The sequence below is a fragment of the Thunnus albacares genome, chromosome 22 (assembly GCF_914725855.1).
Source record: "Thunnus albacares chromosome 22, fThuAlb1.1, whole genome shotgun sequence".
Lineage (NCBI taxonomy): Eukaryota > Metazoa > Chordata > Actinopteri > Scombriformes > Scombridae > Thunnus > Thunnus albacares.
In genome coordinates this window covers 2483553-2508278 of record NC_058127.1, presented here as the reverse complement: position 1 = coordinate 2508278, position 24726 = coordinate 2483553, and the positions used below count along the sequence as shown (strand labels likewise).

Here is a 24726-nt window from a genome sequence, read left to right as displayed (position 1 = left end):
GTTTTGGCAAATCTCTCCAAGATTTTCCATCTGATGTTGTAAACTGTTTTTTTATTGGTTTTGTTATTAAGAATACAAACAGAACAAGAACAATTCAGGTCCATAGATCGTTAAATAATCAATCAATTACACAAATACACAAACTGTAGGAACCAATTCCAGAGTTACGTGTATGTCGGACACCAAACTGGTCCCCATTGTGCTTCGGGTTACTTACTATGTAGGTAGGAACTTTCGGTCAGGTGACAGGTGACCACCACGCCATGTGAGCGCTTTGTGTTTCATTGGTGAAATGAAGATTTATGCACATGCTGGTTATGGATTCTTGCCTTTAATACATTGAAGACCATTAATGGTGCAGTAAATATCCCATCGAAAGCAAGAAGCAGAAGTTGGACTCAGTTGGAAGCGTTGTTACAGCGAGTGTGTCAGTTATCAACCCGTCTCTGCAGCCTCTCAGTGGCTTTCAGTTTAGGCTCCAACGCCACAAAAATACATACAGTCAGAGAAATGCAAAGAAGCAAACTAATAAAATATGATAAAACGCATATACACACACAAAGGGGACACAAAGGATAAATATCTTATAAAAAAAAGGCTAAATTTACCCTTATTTACCCTGATCTTCTCTAGACCCAAAGACATCAACAGGTGACCCAGTGTCTGAATGGTGGAGGTTTGGTATAAAGAATCAGGTTCAATCTTAATTCTAATACAGGTTGCTGCAATATGACTCATTTTGACCCTGGAGTATTTTAAACTGTATTAAATGATGTCTGGCAGTAAAGGATGATGAAAATCTTCTCCAAGCGCCTCTAACTCGTAACATGGACAGCGACGTTTCTATAGATCTTCAAAATCACACCTGATGACGTCTCAGTCAGTCGAAAGACGGAGTCAGTTATAGGAGACGAAGGTTTGGAAGTTCAGAGAGTCGGTTTGAAGAAAATATCTGACTTTGAAGTATCTAAAGAGACGTTTAACTGGATCTGATTTTGAACAGGGCTGAAGTGCGTCTGTGATTTGACTCCCACCTCATAGTAACATAGACTCTGCACCATCAGTCACCTGAACTCACAACGTTTCCGTCCTCAGACCTTCATCAGGGCCAGATTCAAGATTGAATCAGACAAGATTTAAATATTGGTGCAAAACATAAAGATTATCAAGGCCACCACTAATGACTTCTTTAGAAATATAAATGAATCTGTTATATTTTTCTCTATTAATTGTTCAGTGAAAGATACCAGAGCCTGAAGGTAACATCTTCTTGTTTTGTGTGACCAACAGTCTTAAACCCACAGATATCTCCAAAACGATTCATTGTCTTCTTCTTAGTCGATTGACTAATCACAACAAATTGCTTCAGCACTTAAAATGATACATTTGAACATAAAGCAGCTGCACTGAACGGCTCTGTTACATCTGCTCAGCAACATTAATAGAAAATAAAAAAAGCTGAACAACGTACGAGAGCCTCATTTACATGATGAACTCCTCTTGAGCTTGACTTTGAGGTCGTGCTGAAGAACTTTCTATTTAAACACATATTTCTATACATAAAATGACTGAACGATATGTGAAAACTTACACAACAACAATTTACGCAACAGAATCTGAATAGACTGGAGGAAAGAGGAGCATGAGGCTACACACACAAACACTTATCTCTGACCTCTGACCTCTCTGTGCCTCTTTCTGTTCATAGAGATTTAAATATATACAAAAACCAGCATATATGGTATCAAATCTCAGAGTTTTTGCGAGGTGAGTTTGTAAAACAGCGTCTTGCTGCGTCGTGTTTCAGCGGACGAGTGTTGATCCACCGGGCGAGAAGCAGGAGGGAGCTGAACGCCCTCCGGCAACTTGCTCAGTGATTCAGCTCACTGGAGTGTGTGTGTGTGTGTGTGTGTGTGTAAGTGTGTGTTTTCCCATGTGAGAGAGTGTGTGTGTGACTGTGTTTAGATTGTTTGTGAGTGCACTCGTTCCCCTGTTGGTGTGTGAGTGTGAAGTGTCTTTCTGTGTGAGTATTCCTGCGCTAATATCTGTGTGTTTATGTGTGTGTGTTTATGTGTGTGTTGAAACACCTCCTGAGGCTGGTGGACTGGCCTATCACAGAGCTGTGAAATGGAGAGGTCACAGCTGTGTGTGTGTGTGTGTGTGACGCTATGACACAGCTGGTGTGACATCCTCCCACCTGTGAACCGCAGAGTTTAAGTCTCTGCACTGTCACGAAGAGCAGGAAGTTCCAACCACGGATGTGACAACATCATAACCTCGTCCAAGATGGCGTCCGGTCATTTTAATAAAAGTTGCCGTTGGACAAGTGAAAAAAAGTCTCAACATATGTTGTAAAGTATATCATCACATTGATGCTCTAACACGGAAAGTTCCTTATAACAGCTTTAGCCTTGATTTTAACTCATGAAGTCCCTAAAGTGACATCTACTGAACATCCTGCTGCAGTCATGTGACAATGTGTGAATCTGTGTACCCATGACATCACTTCCAAAATGGCGGCAGTGTGCCTGGTCAGCAAATGTGACAGAACTAGCTAATTTTAAAACTCTTGTTTTTTTGTCACTAAAGGAAGGTTTCAACCCATTTAATAAGACGTCCTGTGTTACATTTAACCTGTTCATTTCTTGAACAAATTGATATAAAACAAGTTATGACATATATGTTACATTACAGATCTTTGACACTGAAGGTAGAATTTCAAAATAAAAATTCAGAAATGTGTTCCTTGTGGTTCATTTGGTCTGTAGGAGAACTGGGTTCTTATGGGTTAACATGACAAGCTGTCACAACTACTGTATGTATGTTTGAATATTACTGAGTAAATTTTAAGTAGTATTTTATGTAATATTTAATAACTGAGCAAGTCAAGTCAAGAATAATCACATTTTTGTTTTTATGTAGATGACAAATAAAAGGCTTCAAATGATAGAAAATCATAATTTAAATCACAATATTGGTCAAAAAATCACAATTACAAATTTTCCTTGAATCAAACCTCAATGACGCGGCTGATCTGCCGGTGAAATGTCGTTCGTAGTGTACTGGATGTCATCTGATGATCTACTTTTGTCAGTAATCTGGTCTCATTTATTCACATAATCCCGGTTCGTTCTAGGTTGAGGGATTAAGAATAACCCAGTAACACAGGTAGTTTCCTGCTGGAGTGACCTCATTACACGAACACAAAACCGCTGAGTCATTCAAACACTTTGTGCACTTTTAGGGACACGAACATGAAAAATAAAACATACTGACATACATACATATTAAAAAGAGAAAGATCACAGGGCTGCTGTTGACGTTAATCACTTATAAAACAAAGGTTGATACTGTTTTGCAAGTGGATTAATTGTTATTGAGATTATAAACTCCGGAGGTTTTATTGGAGGGAAATCTGGCTTCTGACCAAACTTTGTGCAAACTGGAGTCATCAGCCTCACATAACATGATTACATGTTCAAACCTGATTAGTGTGAATGCTGAAAGCATGCTGAAGTCTATGGGAGGAATGTTTGAAAGCTAATATCTCAAAAACTAAAAGTCCTAAACTGTTCATATTTGATGTACAGGTGTCTCATGTTGAAGTGCTAAACATATTAAAACATTGTACCTATAGCGCCACCAGGTGGTCAGTTATTATACGTTTAGCCTTTTGGCTAATAACTCATGAACCATAAGACCTATCAAAAAAATATTTAGTCAGGATGTTCCTTAGATGATGCTGAGTAGACTGATATAGGCCACGCCCATTTGCGCCCATAAAATTTTTCCGCCATTTTGTTTTTATTAATAAACATATGTTTTGCTTCTGTTGGCACATATTTCATCCAACCTTCACCAAACTTGGTACATATCATGTTTAAAGGACCCTGAACACAACTTATTTATTTGTTCTCAGATATCACTTACGGTTTTTCTGTTGGTTAGCAAACTTTTGAAGGCGTGGCCTAATGCACTTAATGGTCAATAACTCCTCAATACTGAATCGGATTGTGACCAAATTTGGAAATGTCGTACACAAGGTGACCTTACAGACGTGTGTAACATTTCATAAGGTTCTGCCCAAAGGGGGCGCTAAAGTAACCTTATAACATCATATTTAAGCAATTCTGTTGTCTTTAATGAAATGAAACTTGGTACACAGGTTTTCCATGAGAATCTGCACGACATACTGAATCATGGCACCAATAGCCCCACCTTGTGGTCATAAACAAAACACCGCCATACTACTTATTAACTGCCAAATCTCTTAAATGTAACATGCCATGGTAATCGAATTCTATTTGTACAGATGGGGATCCTGAACAAGTGTTTAGTATTTTCAGCAATGCTTTGCGATTCCTTCCAGTTTTCAGCATTCACACGCATTTTCCACAGGAAATGCATTTCTAGTGACTTGTTGTGATCTGCTGTTTGTGTGCATGAAAACAAAGATGTTCAGACATCTTTATAAAAGTTCTGAAACAAGTAAAACTACACAGTTCACAATTTAACTCCTATTTCCTGCTTTCTGGCAAATTTATCCTCTAACAGACACAGTTAGCTGGTGAACGCAGTGGAGCATTTAGCATGTTTCTCTCGAGACTTGGTGACAGTTGAGGTGTAAATAAAGAACAGAAGGCAGTAATATGTTGTTGTGGAGACCTTCTCCCCCCTAGTGGCCAAAAAAATGCAGCTTTAATACAGATTCTCTGTTCTGACTTCATCTTGTGTCTCTGTGTTGTTTTTGCTCGTCTAACAGACTGTTTGTCTGTAAAATGCCGCTGCCGGCTGAACACATATGATCGGACATGGAGGCCGTCAGCACAGCCAACGCCACACAGGACGAGCTCCGCCTCCTGCCTGACGATGACAACCTCGGTTACCACGACTACAACTCCGGCGCCGGCGCAGCGCCCCCGGCTCTGCCCACTCTGGTGTTCGAGGGCGTGAATTTTCCAGAGGACCCCATCAAACTGCTGAGTGTGCAGGTACAAGTTTCATTATTACCCCTTAAACCTAATTAGAAACACTGATTGAATATATTGATTAATTGTAGAAACCAAACAGCCAAGAAAAAAAGAAACACTGTAATAAATCATAATGTTTTTGTTCATATGGTTCATTTTCCACAGTAATGTTTCCATTAAACAACCACAAACTACTGCTCAGTTTCTCCTTGTGACCTTTTACCACCCACTGCTCCTCCCGCGAGGAGCCGGCAGCGTTTTGTTAAGCTTTTATTGACTGTTAGTGCTACAAAATATTCACGGACATGTAAATACTGCAAATACAGAACGATTAGACTCCTCTTCATAAAAATAATCCCTGTTGCCTTAAAGCAGTCTGACAGCCCAACGTTGTAATAAATCTTTATTACTTTATTTGAGATAGTTTTGGAAAATCATTCTTCTTCTGGCATCTGAACTGGATTTCTTCTTTTATTACATCTTAACTGGATATTTTTTATACTTTTATTGCTTCTTAACTGGATATTGTGTTCACCTGTTTGTAGTGTTTGACAGTTATCTCAGGCTACGTTCACATTACAGACCTTCAGGCTCAATCCAGATTCTTTTAGGGTGTTTTCATCTCTGCACTTTTTAGTCCAGTTGTATCAGACTCTGGTTGGTGTGACTAGTTTGGTCAGAAGGTCTCGATCCGTTCCAAACAAACTCTGGAGCAGTACGCCAGGAGAGCTTTGCATGCTGGGATGCGGACAACAAGCGAGTCCAAGCTAGTCCAGCTAGGACTAGCTTGGACTCGCTCAACATAGTGCGTTGTATTTGGGCAGTAGGAGAGTTTCTTCAGGATCTTGTTCCTGTGTTTACGATCGTGGTCCCGCCCCCAGACACAACTGACCAATGAGCAGAGCTTTTAGTGATTTATTTTGGTTTGCTTGGATTTTTCTGCGTGAAAAGAAACCAGAACCAAGTTACATTCATGTATCCTGCTCTGTTGTAAAGACTGTTGAGGTCCTAAACTGTCACACATGTACAGATTTAACTGAAATGGGAGCTGAATGCTACAAGAATAACAAGAATAACATAATTTATGCGACAGCCAAATCATAAACATGGATGACGTGAATGTTTGACGTCTGTCGTCGACTGCAGATTCGTGCTGATCTGAACTGTCCGGACATTTCCTGAAGAGGCACTTTTTTTTTTTTTTTTTTTTTGTTGAGCTGTCATTACCACGCTTAACTGTGATTGGCTCAGCTGTTTCAGAGCTATGACATCAGTAATGAGAGACTGATCTACAGTATATTCACCTTCACTCAGCCCTTCTGCACTTTGCGCTGCTGCGCTCACAACCAACACCCACCACACTGAGATAACGTGGTTAAAAAATGGCCCTCAGTCTGTTTATGTTTGTATTTATGTTGTAATAATGTTTATTCTGCCCTCTTCCCACAGTCTGAAACTATTAACCTTCTCCGTGTCTTCAACTTGAATCCGTCCAGTGACGAATCCCCTCAGTTAGTTGATCATTTCCAGTCGAGTGAACTGAACCACTGCTGTTGTTCGCAGGTGGTGTTGATCTTGGCCTACAGCACCATCATCGTCCTGGGGGTTCTGGGTAATTCTCTGGTCATCTACGTCATCTACCGCTTCAAGACACTCCGCACCGTCACCAACTTCTTCATCGCTAACCTGGCTGTTGGTATGTTTACACACACAAACAAACACACAAACACACAACAGCAGCAGCAGCAGCAGCAGCAGCAGCAGCAGCAGCAGCAGCAGCTCTCACTTTGTTTTGTTCTAATTCGATGCCGTCAGAATCATCACAGACAGGAAATGCTCCCTGACACCCAAAGATAAATGTGTGTGTGTGTGTGTGTGTGTGTGTGTGTGTGTGTGTTACCCTCTGTAGGTCAGTGGCAATGATGGTGACTCAGACATCTGTCAGCTGTTATACGCTATTTTCCTGTGATGTCTGCTGCTGTTTGTGGGAACAAGAGACCCGAGAAATGAAATCAAATTATTATCGGTGTGTTCTCAAAGTAAAGAGAAACCACAGTTATTGTTGCAAAATATGATTGTGTGAGTCTATAAATAGAAATTTTATACAGAATACAGAACAGAAATATTTAAAGATCCTTTAATTCGAACTCCCAAGGGCACAGAGGAGCGTTTTGGGAGTTTATATGTACTCATGTTGTACATACATTAACCCTACTGTCTATTTTTATTTGATATTATTGTTTCTGAACCGGAGGGAATAGAAAGATCAAAAGAGGCTTTGACTTGTGAAGCTCTTTTAAAGTGATTCAAAGTGTTTTCTTATCTTTTTAATGTTTTCCAGCTCATAAAAGCTTTACCATTTACTGCTCATATATATATATAAGACATATAAATCAGATACTTTCTGGCTTATCTTCAATGAGCAAATATAATGTTGCATCATTGGAATAATTTCCACAGAATTTCTAGACGTGTGTTTGCTGGCTGTGCAGCTGCTGTAAATAGCTGCTGATAAGCCTCAATCAATTAATAATATCAGTCTCAGACACATCGATCAGACTTTAACAGCCACCACGACTCAGCGGCAGCGAACTGATACCAGATATAGAAAAAGGGGAAGATCTTACAGATGAGCTCTCAACAGCATCATGTGACTCGGAGCCCAACTGCCTGCAGAGCTTCACATGTTTTAATGAGCTGGAAAATATCTCAACTTTGACCTCAAACATCAAAGAAGATTTAAATATCCAGTATAGCAACGATAGACGGCACAACCAGCATTTAGCCAATCATCTGTTCAGTACCGTGTCATAAATAATCATTTTCTCAGCCTCGACACACAGTGGGTGATGTCACGTCAGCTCTATTTATGAGACGAGCGTGAAGAGGCGAGATTCACAAGTCCCGTCGCCTGCGAAGTGACACACGATGCTCAATTGTGAAATTTCACGCTGGTGCATGATTAATTGGACTTTTACTGCCCGGATCACGATCGTTTTAGAGGCTCTGAGGGTGTTTAAAACAACTGGGGAAGTCAGTTTTAATTCCTAAAACATCAAAAAACACAGAAAATTCCTTTTTTTATAAAGAAAAAAGTCAAGTTCACTTTTTAATTAAAACCATTAACAGTACGAGAGTGAAAAGATCAACCAGAACACAACAGCAATAAAAAACTAAATTATAAATGAATCACAGCAAAATAAATTCATGATTTAACATGTAAACAACTAAACAAATAAATAGGTGAATTAATAAATGCCGCATCAGCACACAAGCAAGAGAATAAGACACATTAACAGTGAGGAGTAATTGAGTGTGAAGTGGTGCAGAGGAGGGAAATTATCTCTGCTGTCAGAGAGCTTTTCAGGCCTGAAGAAGAACAATAATACATTTTATTCATAACACTCACACTCCAGGGAAAAATGGTAATGTAATGCTAAACAAGTAAAACAAAGCAAACGAGCAAACACACAGTGGGATGGATGATTTCAGCACCACAGACAGCGACAGGCTCGGAGAGAGATTTCAGGACCACGGACAGTTCCCAATCCTGTAGGGACAACTTTACACTAAAAATCACTTTTAAGTGTAAATTATAAAGTAAATTATATGCACATACATCACTTTATTATGCTATAAACCACTGGGGGAACATTTCAGTGATGCTTATGATCTCTTATTTAGTCTATTAGTGCAAAACACAACAACAACACTGGAAACACGACGACATTTTCATGACAGCAGTGTTTCACAAAACACAGCAAGAAAACAGAAAACACAACATTTTTAGAAATGCCAGCACCATGGAGAGCGACCGGTTCAGAGAGAGAGAGAGAGAGAGAGAGACTTCAGGACCACGGACAGCTACTAATCCTGTAGGATTCACAACTTTACAATAAAAATCACCTTTTCAGTACATAAATTATATATACAGTAATGTGGCCTTGAGCTGCAAAACACAGCAAAATGAAAAATAACAACACATGATTGTGTCTGCAGCCAGTAACAAAGAGGTTTTTCTAAAATGTTGTGTTTTGTCTGATGTTGTTGCGTTTTGCACCTCGGGGCCACCGCATTTATGCCTTTAATTAACAACCATCTCAGTTTAAAACCACAAGAACAATCCTCCTTCATTACATCCATAATATGAAAAACTGTTGGGGCTTGAAAACCATCGAGCATTTCATTAGAAGGAAAAAAAAAAACAATTAATGAGTTTAATGTTCTTTTCAATCTTATTAATCATCTCATGACCCCTGATATTAATCTTGACATCCACAGGATGGGAAACCACTGACCTCAGCTTCTTTAATCTTACTCTATTATTCTATTTCTGAGGTGAAACATAACCAAATGAAACCCATATTGATGAGGAAGAGAACAATACTCCTATAAAAGTGTCATTAATCTCTATTTAGTTCAGTTCAGTGAGAAGTTTTTAAAGTTTTTAAAGTACTTTTTCACTTTTGTACCTCGGTGTTTAAACCAGGACTAAATCTCTAATGAAAAAGGTGTTGTTTTGTCTCCAGTTGAGGAAACATTTTGGTGTTTATTGGCTGAGCTGTGCGGACAGAAAATCTCTTTAACTATGAGTCATTGTTGAGTTTAAAAGGAGCTGAAGGGTCTGTCCAGGAGGAATTCAAATTAAAGTGTTTACTCTCCTGGTTTCTGTGTTCGCTCACCTCCTTTCTGCAGCCGCCACGAAATAAGAAAACTCACAAACAAATGAGTTAATTACGTTGAAGAAATAAATAGACAGTGTAAAGTGGCACTTCTTTAATTGTGTGTGTGTGTGATGTGGATCTGTATAACGCCTGGAGTATCTGTTGTTCTGAAAAGTGTAGAGAAAATTGGATGCAGAGTATAACTTGCTGCTGGCTATCATTAATAAACACACACACACACACACACACAGCGATTGGCCGTGTCCAGGAAAAACATTATTAACTTCTTTTTGCCTTTTGAGTTTTACAAATTCATGATATTAAATCCTGAGAGCTCAACTAAAGTTTCATTTTATCTGTATGTGTTGAACACAGCTGTTAAACAGAGTCTTAAAAGTCTCGATTCAACATTTAACACTGTCTGACTCACAAAGACAGTTTTTTTAAAAAAAAAAAAGGATCAAACTCAAAGCAGCAGAGCTAAACGTATTATCTCGAGATGTGTGAGTGTGTTATGCTGGTAGCGGCTAAAAGTAGCCTGGAGCTGGTAGCCTGCAGCAGAGACGAGGAGCTTCAGAGGTCTGTTAACTTCACTGCTTTCACGTCTCTGACAGCACAGAAGAATGAATCTGTTAACGTCGAGTATGAACAGAAGGAACGATTATAGAAAAACATGTTTCAGTGTTCCTGACTGTCGTTTTAAGACCTGACAAACTGTGAACTCGTCCTTTAAAGGATATCAACTCCATGAAAACACTTGAAGCACTTCTCACATGCTTATACAGAGCGCTTTACATTATCTGTATCTATGGAAACGGTTCCCTGTGTTCACAGACTGGTGAGATGGTCCATCACCTCTTGTTGTGACAGTTGTTGCAATCAAAGATCTTCTGACATCTTCTGTATCTTTATAGACCCACAGACACAGATCACTGGAAGGTCAAGAGGTCAGTCAGTGAAGAACAACCAGCTATTCACCTCTTCTGACCTTATTGTAGCCGTGTGTCCCCGTGTTTTTATTTATCTATTTATTTAAAAGGGACAACTCAAACATAAATGTCACCATTTGATAAACTGTACCAGATTATAGCTTTAAGCTAATTTGCATCTTTAGTCCTTTGGAGGATCAGAGCAAAGAAACAGCACATGCACTCATGTTTCCATCACTTCAGAGGACATTACATCGACTTATCCAAACCTTAACACAACCCTAAACTAACCTTAACGTTAAACCAAGTCTTCACCTTAAAACTAATGATTTAAGGGGATTTGCTTTTTGTTCCCATAAGGGAGGCGAGTCCCCACAATATGACTGTGTAAACAGTAGGGGTGTGCCCGAATACAAATATGTTATTCAGCAAAGCACAAATAGTGGGTTTTTTACGAATATTTTTTTCATACAAATATTTTAAAAATTATTTGTTTTCGGGAAGAAAAGAAAACATGTTAAATACCAGCACACAGGTCGGTTACATCACTATCTCAGTGTCTCTCCTCTGCTCCGCTGTGACGTCTATCAGCAGGTCTCAATGAGGGGAGTCACATCCACCTGCTACATGATGCACATTTCCTAATTTGGACGTCACTCCTGGAGTTGGGGGTGTTCCCCAGAGATAAAGCTGAACTACTGACACAAATGAAGCGCTCCCAAGGGAACACTTAATGAACACTTAATGAACACTTATTGTAACACTTTAATTTTCTAAAATTAAAAGCGTAATAAAGTTTAAAAGTGTAATTTGAATACAAATACAAATAATTTTGCTGCCTCAACAAATACAGATACAAATACAAATACTGGGCTCTCTTCACATCCTTAGTAAACAGATTTATGTTCCCACAAAGTGAGGAATACCTGGACCACACACACACACACACACACACACACACAATAAACCATCAAAGATGTATGTTTGTCAAATTAAAACAAGTCCATAAGATAGAATATGAATATCAGTGAGTGCAGAGCTGAGCAGCGTTTAACAGACTCTTTAAGTTGTTTGTTAAAGTGCTGATGAAGCTGCAGCTCCTCACATCATCAGGCAGGATGTTCCATTGATTTGTGGCCGTTACAGTAGAAGCTGATTCCCAAACGCAGTGCGGTGAAACGTTATGGTACAATCTCATAAAGAGGATATTCTGGAGGATCTAATAGAATTCACTGAGCCAGGTGTATGTGAGGATCCACACGGGCTGTGAAACTTTGTCATTTTTCTCTTTGTTCCACCTGTTTACAGTATCTGAGAATACTTCTCAGCAGCACTGGTTGCTATGGTTTAACATCGTTATCCTCTCACTGTACCAGTACTTTTCCCCCTGTGTGTAAAAACCTCAGAGCCTCCTCGAGGTATTTTTTTGGAAATTCTTCACGTCTGTGAAAGGGACATCCTGCAGGCAGCGCAGACATCCATAACCTCGTTTTCTCATTTCATCAAGGAGGAGAAGTGTTGTCATAGCTTCCAGAAATAATAACATTTTTTTTTATATTATTTATAAGGGAGCATGTAGCCTAAAACATAACCAAACACAAGGTGCTCCCAAACATTTAACAGGCAGATTTCTTTCATATTTGATGTTTTGTTGATGTCATGAAGAATCATCTCCTGCTAGAAAACCTCGGAGCAGCAGAGAAACAACACAGCAGTGAAAAAGACGTGGAGACAGAGAGAGAGAGAGAGAGACCATGGTGGCAGAGTACCTGACACAGGCTCCCCAGGGAGGCCAGGCTGGCTTCACTTTGTCATAAAGGAGAAGTTGAGACAGAATCTCACCTCCTATTATACTGTGACAAATGTAAAGATTTGAGAGAAGTTTTCTTTGAAAAAATAAATCATATATATCCTGAATTTATCCTCCATCCTCCCTGATCTTCAGAAACTGTCCCGTCTATGTGTGCAGTAAAAGCTGCAAAATATATTAAATCTTGTTGTAATCTGAGAGAAATAAGCTCTGTAGTAAATGTTTCTGTGTGATTACATCTGTAAAAAATCCAATGTAAAAGTCAATGTGATAATTTTCTGTACAGCTTTGGTAATGTAAGTTTCTGATCTGCCAGTAAAGCTTATTTGAATTTGAATGTGAATTTGAGAGACAGAGAGAACTGGAGGACTCTGCAGCCCCGGGACTTGACTTACAGGGGAAGGAAGTTAAATGTCTTTTCTATGCAGATGACCTGTTGCTGCTGTCACAAACACACAAACATACTCCATGATTACTGTGAAAACTGGGCAATCAGAGTAAATCTAGATAAAACTAAAATTATGATATTTCAAAAAAAAAAAAAAAAAAAGCAAGATTACAAACTAAAAAACATGAGTTTATTTTGGGAGAGACAACATTGAGTCATACAGCGGAGTACACATACCTCGGCCTGACTGTCACTGCTTCAGGACATTTTGTCAAGGCTGTAAGTGCACTGGCAGATAAAGCTCCTAGAGCTTATTACTGCATAAGAAAAGTCCTTTTCCAGTTAAACCCCCCAGTAAAGATTTGGCTTAAAATTTTCCAAAGTGTTATTGAGCCAGTCTTATTGTCCAGAAGTGAAGTGTGGGGCCCGTTAATTGAACAAGAGCACTGAGACTCAAACTCAGTTGAAAAAGTACATCTTGAGTTCTGTAAAAACATACTGAGAGTCCACAGAAACTGTCCAAACCACGGATGCAGAGCAGAACTGGGCCAATTTCTCCTCAGATTCAGATTCACACCATCACAGAGCTTATTTAGAGCAGCAAAGCTGTCTGAACCCAGATAAAAACATCTGGAATGGAACAAATGAGGAAATCATAAAGTGATGCTATGAAAATAATTCTCAACTCACAAATAAAACAAATAGACAAAAATAATAAACTGAGATATTTCAAGCAGTGGAAAACAGAAATCCAATCAATAAATAAACTAGAATGCTATAATTCACTGGACAGAAAGTTTCAATTAGCCCAACATTTAACCCAAATAAAACATTCTGTAAACAGACAAACCCTGACTAGATATAGACTCAGTGACCATTAACTCGCTATAGAAACTGGTCGCCATAAGAGACAATGGCTAGAAATAACTAAGAGGATTTGTACTCACTGCAGAACAGGAGAGGTTGAGACAGAAATTCATTTTCTCACAAGTTGTCAAAAATACAAAGAAATTCGAGAAGATTTCTTACTCAAATTCAAACAGAAAATCCCAGACTTTCACTTTCTCAGCCTCCCAAAAGACAAACTGATTCAAACTCTGCTGGGAGAAGAAGCACCGCAGTAGAGCTGGCAGGAGAATATATATATATATATATATATATATATATATATGTATGTATATGTTACTGCATGTCACAAAGAAAGACATGTTTCTATGTAAGATACTTTTGTTTCTTTTTTTTACTTTTCTTTTTTTCTCACAGTATCTATATGACACACTCGCTTGGTTAGGTTTAGTCATGAGCAGTGGGGTGATTAGGGTTAGGATTAGGGTTCAGGGTTATGGTTAGGGTTAGGATTAGGGTTCAGGGTTATGGTTAGGGTTAGGGTTCAGGGTTATGGTTAGGGTTAGGGTTCAGGGTTATGGTTAGGGTTAGGGTTCAGGGGGGTGTCGTGTAGGTCTGTAAGACTGCAGATCGACTCTTCTCAACCTCGGTGCTATCTACAATGTGTTATTGTTCTGTCAACAAGCTCCATAAACCAAAAGATTAGTTTCAGAAACTGTTTGATAACGTTAAAAATGTTCAACCAGAGGAGCTTGTTGAACAAAGGGTGAACAACACTGGCAGCAAAGCTCTGCCTGAAGTTATGTGGGGGGGGGGGATCCTTGTTCTGTTCCTCTGAGATGAAAGCTGGATTTTTATTTAACTTTGACTCGTAAAACTTTGACTTTGACTCCAGTTTTTGGAGAGAAAATGTACACAAACTTGAAAAAAAATAACAAACTCACATAAATATTTCAGGGATTGATTTGTGTTTTATTACCGAACAAAGACTGGAGGATTGTATATCAGTCTCTGTGTGTTTAGATGCAGATGTTAATGGACGCTCAACAGCAGCAGCAGCAGCAGCAGATGTTGAGACTCACATACCGTGCTGGTCATGTGACCTGCTGTCTGTCGGATCAGTGGGCCTCTCTCTCTCTCTCTCTCTCTCTCTCTCTGTGAGGATTGGGGGCAGAGCTGAGAATCTGTTTGCGTCCTCAGATGACATGTAAATACATCTGTACCGCCAAAGCAAAGGACCACACTGGATATAGAAAACAAATGAAACAGTGATTAGAATTTAAAAACAGTTATAAAAGAGAAGAATGGTCACCTAGTACTGATATGTCAGTGTGGTTTCACGTTTCTTCACCTCATCCTTCACTTTGTTATTTTCTGCTTGTTAGCAGAAGAGAAACAATGTGAAAGTGACCTCGATGACCTCCTGAACATCAGCACATACAGCAGAGATGCACACAGCCTGTTCAATTATCTGTGACTGAGGGGAAAAATAAATGTCCCAAAGGGAGGATGAAGTTTGTACATTCCTGCACGTTGTGTCTTCATACACACATAAATACCGTTTGGATAAGAAGCACAAATGTAGACAAAGCTTGGCCTGTTTCAACCGTCTAAAAATGGACAATTTGGCTCTGGACTCTGGTACAATTAAGCCCTTAAAACTGGCACCCAGTTGAATGGTTTAAACACACAAAGACCCATGATCCCATATGTTCAAACCACATTAGAGCTGCAACGATTAGTTGATTAACCAGTAAGTAGATCAGCAGAAAACCATTTTGATAATTATTTTAATCATTTTGAGTCTTTTTTTTTAAAGAAAAACTGTCCAAATTCTCTGGTTTCAGCTTGAATGTGTTCTGGTTTATTTTGTCTTCAATGACAGTAAACAGAATATCTTTGAATCATGGACTGAGATTTTATGGACCAAACAGCCAATCGATTACTTGAGAAAATAATGATAATAGTTGTTAGTTGCCATTTTAAGATCCTGATATCGCTGTCACAGGAGTGCAAAGACGACAGAGCCGTTAAAAAAAATGGCAGACGAACATTCATTTATTGTTTAATATTTTAAGTAAATAAGTTGTAAATTCACTTTAGTTTCATTTAAACTAGTTCTGACATTTTAAAACTACAGAGATGCCTTTCAAATGAGACGAGGATCATGTGTTTGTGTGAGAATTGAGGAAGTTTTTTTCAAATCTTTCTGTTTCCATCAACTTTTTCTAAAGTGATACTTCAGAATGCATTGATGGAAACTTGGGGTGTCCCTGAAACCAAATACGTTATTTGGCAAAGCACAAATAGTGGGTTTTATACATTTATTTCGTATAAATATTTTAAAAATTATTTGTTTTCGGGAAGAAAACATGTTAAATACCAGCGTGCAGGTCGGTTTCATCGTTATCTCAGTGTCTCTCTTCTGCTCCGCTGTGACGTCTATCAGCAGGTCTCAACGAGGGGAGTCACATTCACCTGCTACATGACGCACATTTCCTAATTTGGAGTTGGGGGTGTTCCCCAGAGATAAAGCTGAGCTACTGACACAAGTGAAGTGCTCTCAAGGGACTCTCCATAACCTGTTGTTCCCCTTCTCCTTTCCACGAAGTTAGGTTGTAAAAAATAGGCAATAAATGAAAAGTGCAAAGCAAGAATCACCTCTGAAGTTCTTCCCTACACGCTACATGTGCTGTCTCTGTGTTATGGGTGTATAAATAGGTCGAGGTCTGTCTGCAATGAGTCGTCTATGATCTGGAAGACCCGGTGTGGGGACCTCCTTCATAAGATAGTTTATTCATAAACACTCATTTTAACACTTTAATATCCTAAAATTCATAAAAAACAAAAACAGGATTTTTACACCTACTCCCACTTTTATTCAAATACAAATACAAATATAAATTTGCTGCCTCAACAAATACATATAAATACAAATACTGGGCTCTCTGCACATCCCTAATGGAAACACAGCTAGTGTAGTGATAAACACAAGATGTACTTAAAGGCTGATGCTCTCTTCTTCTCTCCTCCTCGTCCTTCTTGCAATGTAAAAGCAGCATCACCAGAAAGCCCTGAATATAAACACTGTGCAGTATGTTTGTGCCAAAAGTCAAATTTTCTCATCAGAAAATCAAACGTTATCCAAAATCTAAAGAGTTCAATTTCTATTTTAAGACATCAGGCTCTTTTTGTCCGTAAGTTGTCCTGAGTGAACTTCCTGTCTTGTGTCTGCAGCCGACCTGCTGGTCAACACGCTGTGCCTCCCCTTCACCCTCGTCTACACGCTTCAGGGAGAGTGGAAGTTCGGCAGCACCCTCTGCTTCCTGCTGCCCTACGCCCAGGGGCTCGCCGTCCACGTCTCCACGGTGACGCTGAACGTCATCGCCCTGGACCGACACAGGTGGGTGGGGCTTAAGATGAGGAGCTGGTTGGTGGTTGTTGAATCAGGAGCAAGTGGAGCCGATTCAGAAATACCTTTAAAGTGCAGTAGTGTCACCAACGGCTCCAACAGACTCCCAAAAAACCTCCAATTCTCTCCAGAAAGTCTCTCCAGAAAGTCTCTCCTGTCAATCATTGTTTCCAACGAGTCATTATGGTCTCAATCTCTAAATGTGGGCCCTCTAATAAGTGTGCTGGTGGTCATTTAAGAAATTATTGCTCCATTAAGATTTGCAGACTTACAGGTGGTGGGCGTTTGATTGACAGCTGTGATTGACAGCTGGCTCATCTTTATATACAGCCAATCATGGTTCAGTATTTAACTTACTCAAGTGTGATGTGGGAACTTGAAGCCTTCAGAGGACAAACACTGAGAACTTTACATCTAGTGTCCAACAGTTTGACTTTTGAACAAATTTACATTTTTATAGATTCTGGAATTTTTAATGAGGGAGAAAATGTGATTTTAAGGATTATAACAAAATAATTAAACTTTTTTTTCGTGGAAAAACCAAAACAGACACAAATTATTATTCAAAGTATTTTATATACATATTAAAACATGTCTGGAGGGGATCTTTAAATTGAGTTGTTTTCTTCATATAAATGAATTACATGCAGAGATATACTGTGTATATACAAAAATGGATGATAAATTAAAGGAAAAACTGGTCCAGGTCTGAATGCTTGACCCCTACAGTGAGGGGATCTGGTGGCTCTGTTATAACGTGGGAGGCATTTTGCTGGTATGGTTTGGGTCCACTTGTCCCCTTAGAGGGAAGGGTCACTGCTAATCAATACAAAGTTGTTCTGAGTGATCACCTTTATCCTGTGATGAAACATTTCTGATGGGAGTGGTCTCTTCCAGGATGACAATGCCCCAATTCACAGGACACGAGGGGTCACTGAAAGGTTTAATGAGTATGAAAATGATGTGAATCATATGGTTTGACCTTCTCAGTCACCAGATCTCAACCCACTTTAACACCTATGGGAGATTTAGGACTGATGTGTTAGACAGCGCTCTCCACCACCGTCATCACAACACCAGATGAGGGAGTATCTTTTTGAAGAATGGCTTGTAGCTACAGGTGGAAAAAAGCCCCACCCTCCTCAAACCAGACTGGCTGGAAACCATTGTGACCCTGACCTGATCGCACGTACTGTCCCTGAACTCTCCCTGCTACCTCCCTTCCCGGCACTACCTCGTGCCCTGTGAAATGGGGCGTTGTCATCCTGGAAGAGATCACTCCCATCAGGATAGAAATGTTTCATCATAGGATAAAGGTGATGACTCACAACTACTTTGTATTGATTTGCAGTGACCCTTCCCTCTAAGGGAACAAGTTGACCCAAACCATACCAGCACTGTAGGGGTCAAGCATTCAGACCATATAGTAACTATGAAAACCCTGCAGACCCTGCAATACAAGATTTATGCTGCTAATTTATGTGCATTTCTTCTACAAGAGACAACTGGTGAGGATGCCTGGGATCTGTTAGCTTTAGCCTCAGTCTCTTACCATGATAACATGTATGTAGCCATCAAGTAAGACACTTTTACTGGTTTCTCTTTTTAAGAAAAGATATCCAGAGACAGAGTTTCTAACCAACTCATGGAGCTAACGTCAATTTGCTAGCTAGCTAGAGTTGATGATGATGCCGATTTTTGTTTTCTTCTGTCTGAAGTTAAGGAACCATTGTTTACTATTTACTATGAACTTAGATTGAAAATGGGTGTAGGAGCTATTTATTTGTTTGGTTGTTGTTTTGCTAATAACGTCTGGACTCCCTCCAGCAGAGTTCAGAGACTATAGCATCAATGCCAAGACACTTTATGTTGGTTTTTCCTTTAATTTGTCTGTATATGTAAAAAAAAAAATTTTTTACACTCCTTAAAATCAAGAGGGCCTCATGGACCCCCCATGAAGTTTTGGTGACCCTTGGATGGGTTGGACCTCGGGGTTTAGAACCAGTGCTCTGGAAAACAGCACCGTTTCTGTGTTTCTAGTTTTGGCAAAAGTTGAACAACTCAAGATTGAAAAAAGTTTGTGTCGACCATCTGGACTCTGAACCTCCACCTGCCTGCTCACGGTGGGCTGACGTCCACTAAATGACCAAAACTGTAAAGTCTTTAACACGGCTTCTCTGTTGAAGAGAGTAACTATGAAGATTCACATGTAAACCCAAAACCTCACTGGTGGCCTCACTGCACCACTGACGGCACAGTCAGGCTTTGGCTGGCTGCTGTTTTGGCAGTTTGAATGTAAGTGTGAAGAGTAATAGTGAGGTGAGGTTCAGGTGAACAACCTGTGTGACCCTGCAGAGCTGATTTTAAAGCAACAGGAAACATTTAAGTCCTAACAAAGCACCAAACCTGTTCCTGGAGCTCTTTATATTTGAAAGGATTGTTTAACTTTTTGGGAAATACAATGCCATAGATTCTGTGTTTTATTTGTCTGTTAAGTCCTCAAACAAAACTAAATTGCCAGAGCGATTTGTACAAATTTCATGGCAATGCACCTGATAGTTGTTGAGCTTGTGCGTCTGGACCAGTAGTTTTCAAACTGTGAGGTGCCTCCCCAGGGAGCGTCAAAACTCATACCCCGTCTGAGTCATAACTCAGTCAAATCTGAACAAACAGACATGATGGACATATTTTTGGATTCATTGTGACTTACACTTCATCTCTCATGTGCATCACGGACAAACATCCATAAATCTGCTTTGAAATCGTAGAACAACAACAACACGCTCCTTATAACTGTAGAACTCGTCTGGGAATCATCACATTTTTTTAGTTTTCTTCAGTATCAAAGCAATCCAGGGGACATATTCTGCACATTTCCAGCTCTATATTAATATTCTGGGGCTCTACTGGAATATCTTCACATGATTTCCAGTTAAAAACTCCTTATTTATCTTCTACTGGTCCTTTATGCTGCCCCTCAGTTCAGCCTCTGTCTGAAACAGGCCGTTTTAGCTCCTGTCTCTTTAAGGCCCCGCCCTCCTGATGAGCCCACTCTGTTCTGATTGGTCAGCTTTCAGGAAGCTTCCTCCGGCTCCGGAGGCTACGTAAACAAACTATAGTAATGAGATTTTTCTTCTTTTTCTCCTTCTTTACTCCAAATGTCAACTTCTCAAATCCATCCGTACATGTTGGAGCTGAATCACATCTGAAATATGGGAGTGGACAACACGTGGAAACACCTTAGCAACCACCTTAGCAACCAAGGCTACGGAACAGATGCACGTTAATGGGCATGTGACAACCTGACGTCACTTTGTCGGGAAAGTAAAATAACGTTGCAAACGAAGTGTTGAGATGAGATTGAAGCCCTGGATTTTGACTTGCAGGCAGCATTTCTACATATGTTCACCTCATGTTTTGGAACTTTAACATCCAACATCATAACAGGATTTAAATAACAGATATGTCTTCTTTATCACTGATGTGTGTGTCTATGTTTGTGTGTTTTAGGTGTATTGTGTACCACCTGGAGACCAGGATGCGTAAGGACGTGTGTTTCGGGGTCATAGCGTTGACCTGGGTGCTGAGCGCCGTGCTCGCCAGCCCTCTGGCCATCTTCAGAGAGTACGGCTCCTTCACTCTGGAGCCCGGACACACCATACAGGTGTATAAACACACACACACACACACACCTTTAACACCGGGTTTCAGAATCAAACACTCGGGCAGATCAGTCCCTCTCGCTTCCCTGCTCGTCCAGCTCTTTGATCTTCCGTCTCGTTACCCGCTGGCACCCCTCCATCACTGCCACTCACCTTTCCTCCCTTCATCTCTTTCATCTCTTCTTCACTCGCCTTTCATCCAAACTCAACCTGGCGGATTCTTCTCCTCACTGTCCTTCTTCTCTTTCCGCTTTTTCTCCTCTGTTGTCATCATTTTGGATGTTGTCACTTGGTTGTCTAGACGTTATCAGAGGTTATCAGCCTCATAGACGTGATGTTAGAAGCAGCTGTAGCTCCTTTCATCTCCTCCGTCTGAATGCTGCTCAACTCTTTGCACATCATATTCAATGTGCTCCCATTTTAGAATTATTGGTTTCATGATGTTTAGTTAAAGTTATTTGCTTTGACTCCGTTTCCCCTAAAGAAATCATTTCAATTTTAAACTCAATCTACTAATATTAAAAATATCTAACCTAAAATAACTTGATATAATTGAAGTAATCTCTTTTAGGATTTAATCTAAATGGATCTAATCTGACAGAATAAACTAAACCCAAACTAAGCAAAGTTAAACTGAATTTAAATATGTTCAGATAATCGCAAATAAACTAGATTGATCAAATTTACAATAATAAATAAATAATAAAATAAAATAACTAAATAAATTAACTGAATGAATAACTTGCAGCCCTAAACACACATAAACATATAAATGTCATTTAAACTTTACCAAATGAAAATCTTATGCTGTGTCTCAAATCTCATACTTCTGTACTTATACTTAAAATTTTGAGCGCATAAGTGCGTTTACACTGAGAAGTATGAGGAAATGCACTGTGAGAACCCGGATGGTGCACTCAAAACGGTCAAAAAGTTGAGTGTGGAACTATGGACACTTCTCGCCCTCAATGGTCGCCATCTTGGCTACATAGCGGAAGGGGAGGGACCACTTTTCAAACTGGAAATGGCGGCCGAGTACGTTGTAATTACTGTGAAAATCGCTGCATTATACAAATCATTAGTTATACATGTGTTTTTAGCACTAAGCACCACTATACTGTTTGTTGGGTTAATTTAGCAGTCTGTAATGATTTGGTAGCGCGAACGATAACGTGAATGCTAACGCTAGCTAATGCTAACGCTAGCTAATGCTAACGCTAGCTAATGCTAACGCTAGCTAATGCTAATTTGCCATCGTCATTTCCGGTAAGTGCACAACGGCCGTGTTTGATTTGAGACGACACTACCCTGTAGAAATTCGCGCGTTATGCCATTAAGTACATAGTGAACTACATGAAAGTGTACTGACAGAAGTGTGTGATTTGAGACACAGCTTAAAAGTATCCAAATCCATGATCAATATAAATCTGATCAAAGCTAAAGTCATCTCTGTGTTTCTTGTCTCAGGTGTGTACGGAGAAGTGGCCCGGTAAAAACACCGACGGCACCGTCTACAGCATCTCCATGTTGATCCTGCAGTACTTCCTGCCGCTGTCCATCATCTCCTTCGCCTACGCTCGCATCTGGTCCAAACTGCGCGGCCACGTCAGCCCGGCGGAGAGCGGCGTCAACAGCAGCGCCGGCTCCGAGCGCCACCGCCGGCGCCGCAAAACCACCAAGATGCTGGTGACCATGGTGGTTGTGTTCGCCGTCAGCTGGCTGCCCTTCCACGCCTTCCAGCTGGCCACCGACATCGACAGCACGGTGCTGGACATGCGCGACTTCCGCCTGCTCTACACCGTCTTCCACGTGGTCGCCATGTGCTCCACCTTCGCCAACCCGCTGCTGTACGGCTGGATGAACCGCAACTACCGCGCCGCCTTCCTCGCCGTCTTCAAGTGTCGCAGAGGAGGCGAGAGGGGGAGGAGCGGCCGGCTGGACAGCATTCACCCGGTCAAGGGAGGAGGAGGAGGAGGAGGAGGCGGCGGAGGGAGGACGAAGAAGATAGTGCTCGAAACGCAGGATGTGGTGTCCACCTGTCTGAACGCCACCGACGTGTGAGCGCCTGAGGGAGGAGGAACTGAAGAGGGTGACGTTGACAGTGACGGTGAAAAACAGAAGAAGAAAATCTAGAACGGAAATAAAGATGAGAGAGAAAATAGAAACAACAGAGTGAGAGGAAGGAGACGAGGGGATTAAACCGATTTTGGAAGCCGAAAATAGGAGGAGGAGGCGTAGACGAGAAGGGATTAGAAGAAGAATGACAGGAGAAAAGAAGAAGAAGAAGAAGAAGAGCTGGTGAATGACTCAAGGTCTCCTCGGCCTCGTTATGACGGAGGACTTTTTTGGGGGGATTTTATCACATCAAATTCAGCTTTGTGACACCGGAAAAGTGACGAGGTTTGTTTTCCGACTTCGGTTTTTGATTGATGGAAAAACTTCCGAGATATTTAATTGCTCATTTTTCGGAAAACTTTAGAAAATAACTTTAAAAACTTACTCCACGCCAACTTTGGACTTCAGTTTTCATGCAAATCTTAACAAAACAGGGCTTTACTCCATCGTCATTCCATACGTGAAGCATTCAGCCCGTACGTTTAACCCCAGAGTGGCTTACAGGTTTGAACCTACGACCTTTCGGCAGCGGCGACAGGCGCCTTCTTTAATGTGACGTTTTAACACAAAGCAGGAATATGAGCTGGGAGTGAACACCATTCAGAAAGATTTTGTCAGGCTTAAGACGAGCCAAAAAACATAAATACATCAACAACGGTTGATGATTTTGGACTGATCCAAGCTGGACGAGGACGTCTGATGCAAGCTTTGTGAAATCTCCCAACATTGTTACGTAATGAAGACAGCTGTGTGTGTGAAAGCCGGTTTTCCCGGATTATCCTATAGAGGACACTGGATAAAGGACTGCAAAGACAGAAAAGACAGAGGTGGACAAATGTTGGATAAATCTGTGAGACATGATCACTTAAAGGAGTGTGAAATAGTGATCAAAATAGAAATGATTCAGATTTAAAAATGATGATGATTTGTTTTGTTTTGTTTTTTTTTTAAAGAGATGAAGGACAGAGAGAAAAGGAATGAGAGCATCAGCGGGAGGAGGGAAATGAATGAAATGTGGGATAATGAGGCAAAAAGACAGCATGTTCCTGTTCCTACGAGAGAGAGAGAGAGAGAGAGAGAGAGAGAGAGAGAGAGAGAGGTTTCAAACGAACAGGCTGCAGTTTAAAACAGAGACATTCAGAGATTCTTCAGATTCTTACTTAAAAAGCAGACAGATGAATGTTTGACAAAAGAAAAAAAAAAAAAAGCTCAGTAAATTTATTTCTTCTTATTTTAATTTTGGCACATTAGACACTTTTCTCAGCTGTCGGTCAACAAAACAAAACTGTCATTGAAATTTTACACCTTTCAATCGTCAAATCAGATCGTTGAACCCACAGGAGGACGAATCTAAAGCCGTATTCACAGAGGATCATGACACTGTGGGTTTCCCTCCAGTGACCAGACCGACTCTACACCATCAGCTGCTGTGGAGGAAACTCCTCTTCTGATTGGGCCTCATGCAAGAACGTATTATCGTATGTTTATCGTATATATTTCTCTCTGAAGTGTTCGGATTCAACAAACTCTCTTAACCTTTTTCTGCAGTTGCACTTTTGGGCCTGTTTCTGCCTGGTTTGACACACCTCAGTAACATCTTCACTACCATTTGAAGAAGATGAACGTTAGTGAGTTTTGATCATTAGCATAATCGACGTCCCTAAAACGTCCATATAAGGCGACTTGTTCTGCTCAAGCGGCAACCTCCGGGGCTGTAAAATGAAGCCAAAAACTGCAGTTCCTTGAACGACCACTTGAGGCTCCAAAAGCGAGTCAATCCCCATAGACCCCCATGTTAAAATGTCCAACTTTACAGCAGAAATAAACATGTTTACAGCCTGGTACAAACAACGGTTTTGGTCTCTGTAGCTAATTTTCTCTTTCATGATAACTGTACGGGGGGTGAATTTTTTTATAACTCACCCGTTTA

The 24726-nt window shown here is 40.4% G+C and overlaps 1 protein-coding gene across 1 annotated transcript in view; it reads left to right on the top strand.

Moving 5' to 3' along the window:
• The window catches only part of npy2rl (neuropeptide Y receptor Y2, like), a 61926-nt gene extending 38007 nt beyond the window's left edge, over positions 1-23919 (top strand). Inside the window, exons 2-6 of the mRNA XM_044342088.1 lie at positions 4763-4991; positions 6534-6666; positions 16845-17010; positions 20530-20683; positions 22149-23919. Of these exons, the coding sequence (XP_044198023.1) occupies positions 4812-4991; positions 6534-6666; positions 16845-17010; positions 20530-20683; positions 22149-22742 (1227 nt within the window). The 5' untranslated portion in view covers positions 4763-4811 and the 3' untranslated portion in view covers positions 22743-23919. The remainder of the gene's footprint in view (positions 1-4762; positions 4992-6533; positions 6667-16844; positions 17011-20529; positions 20684-22148) is intronic.
• Positions 23920-24726: the final 807 nt, after the last annotated feature.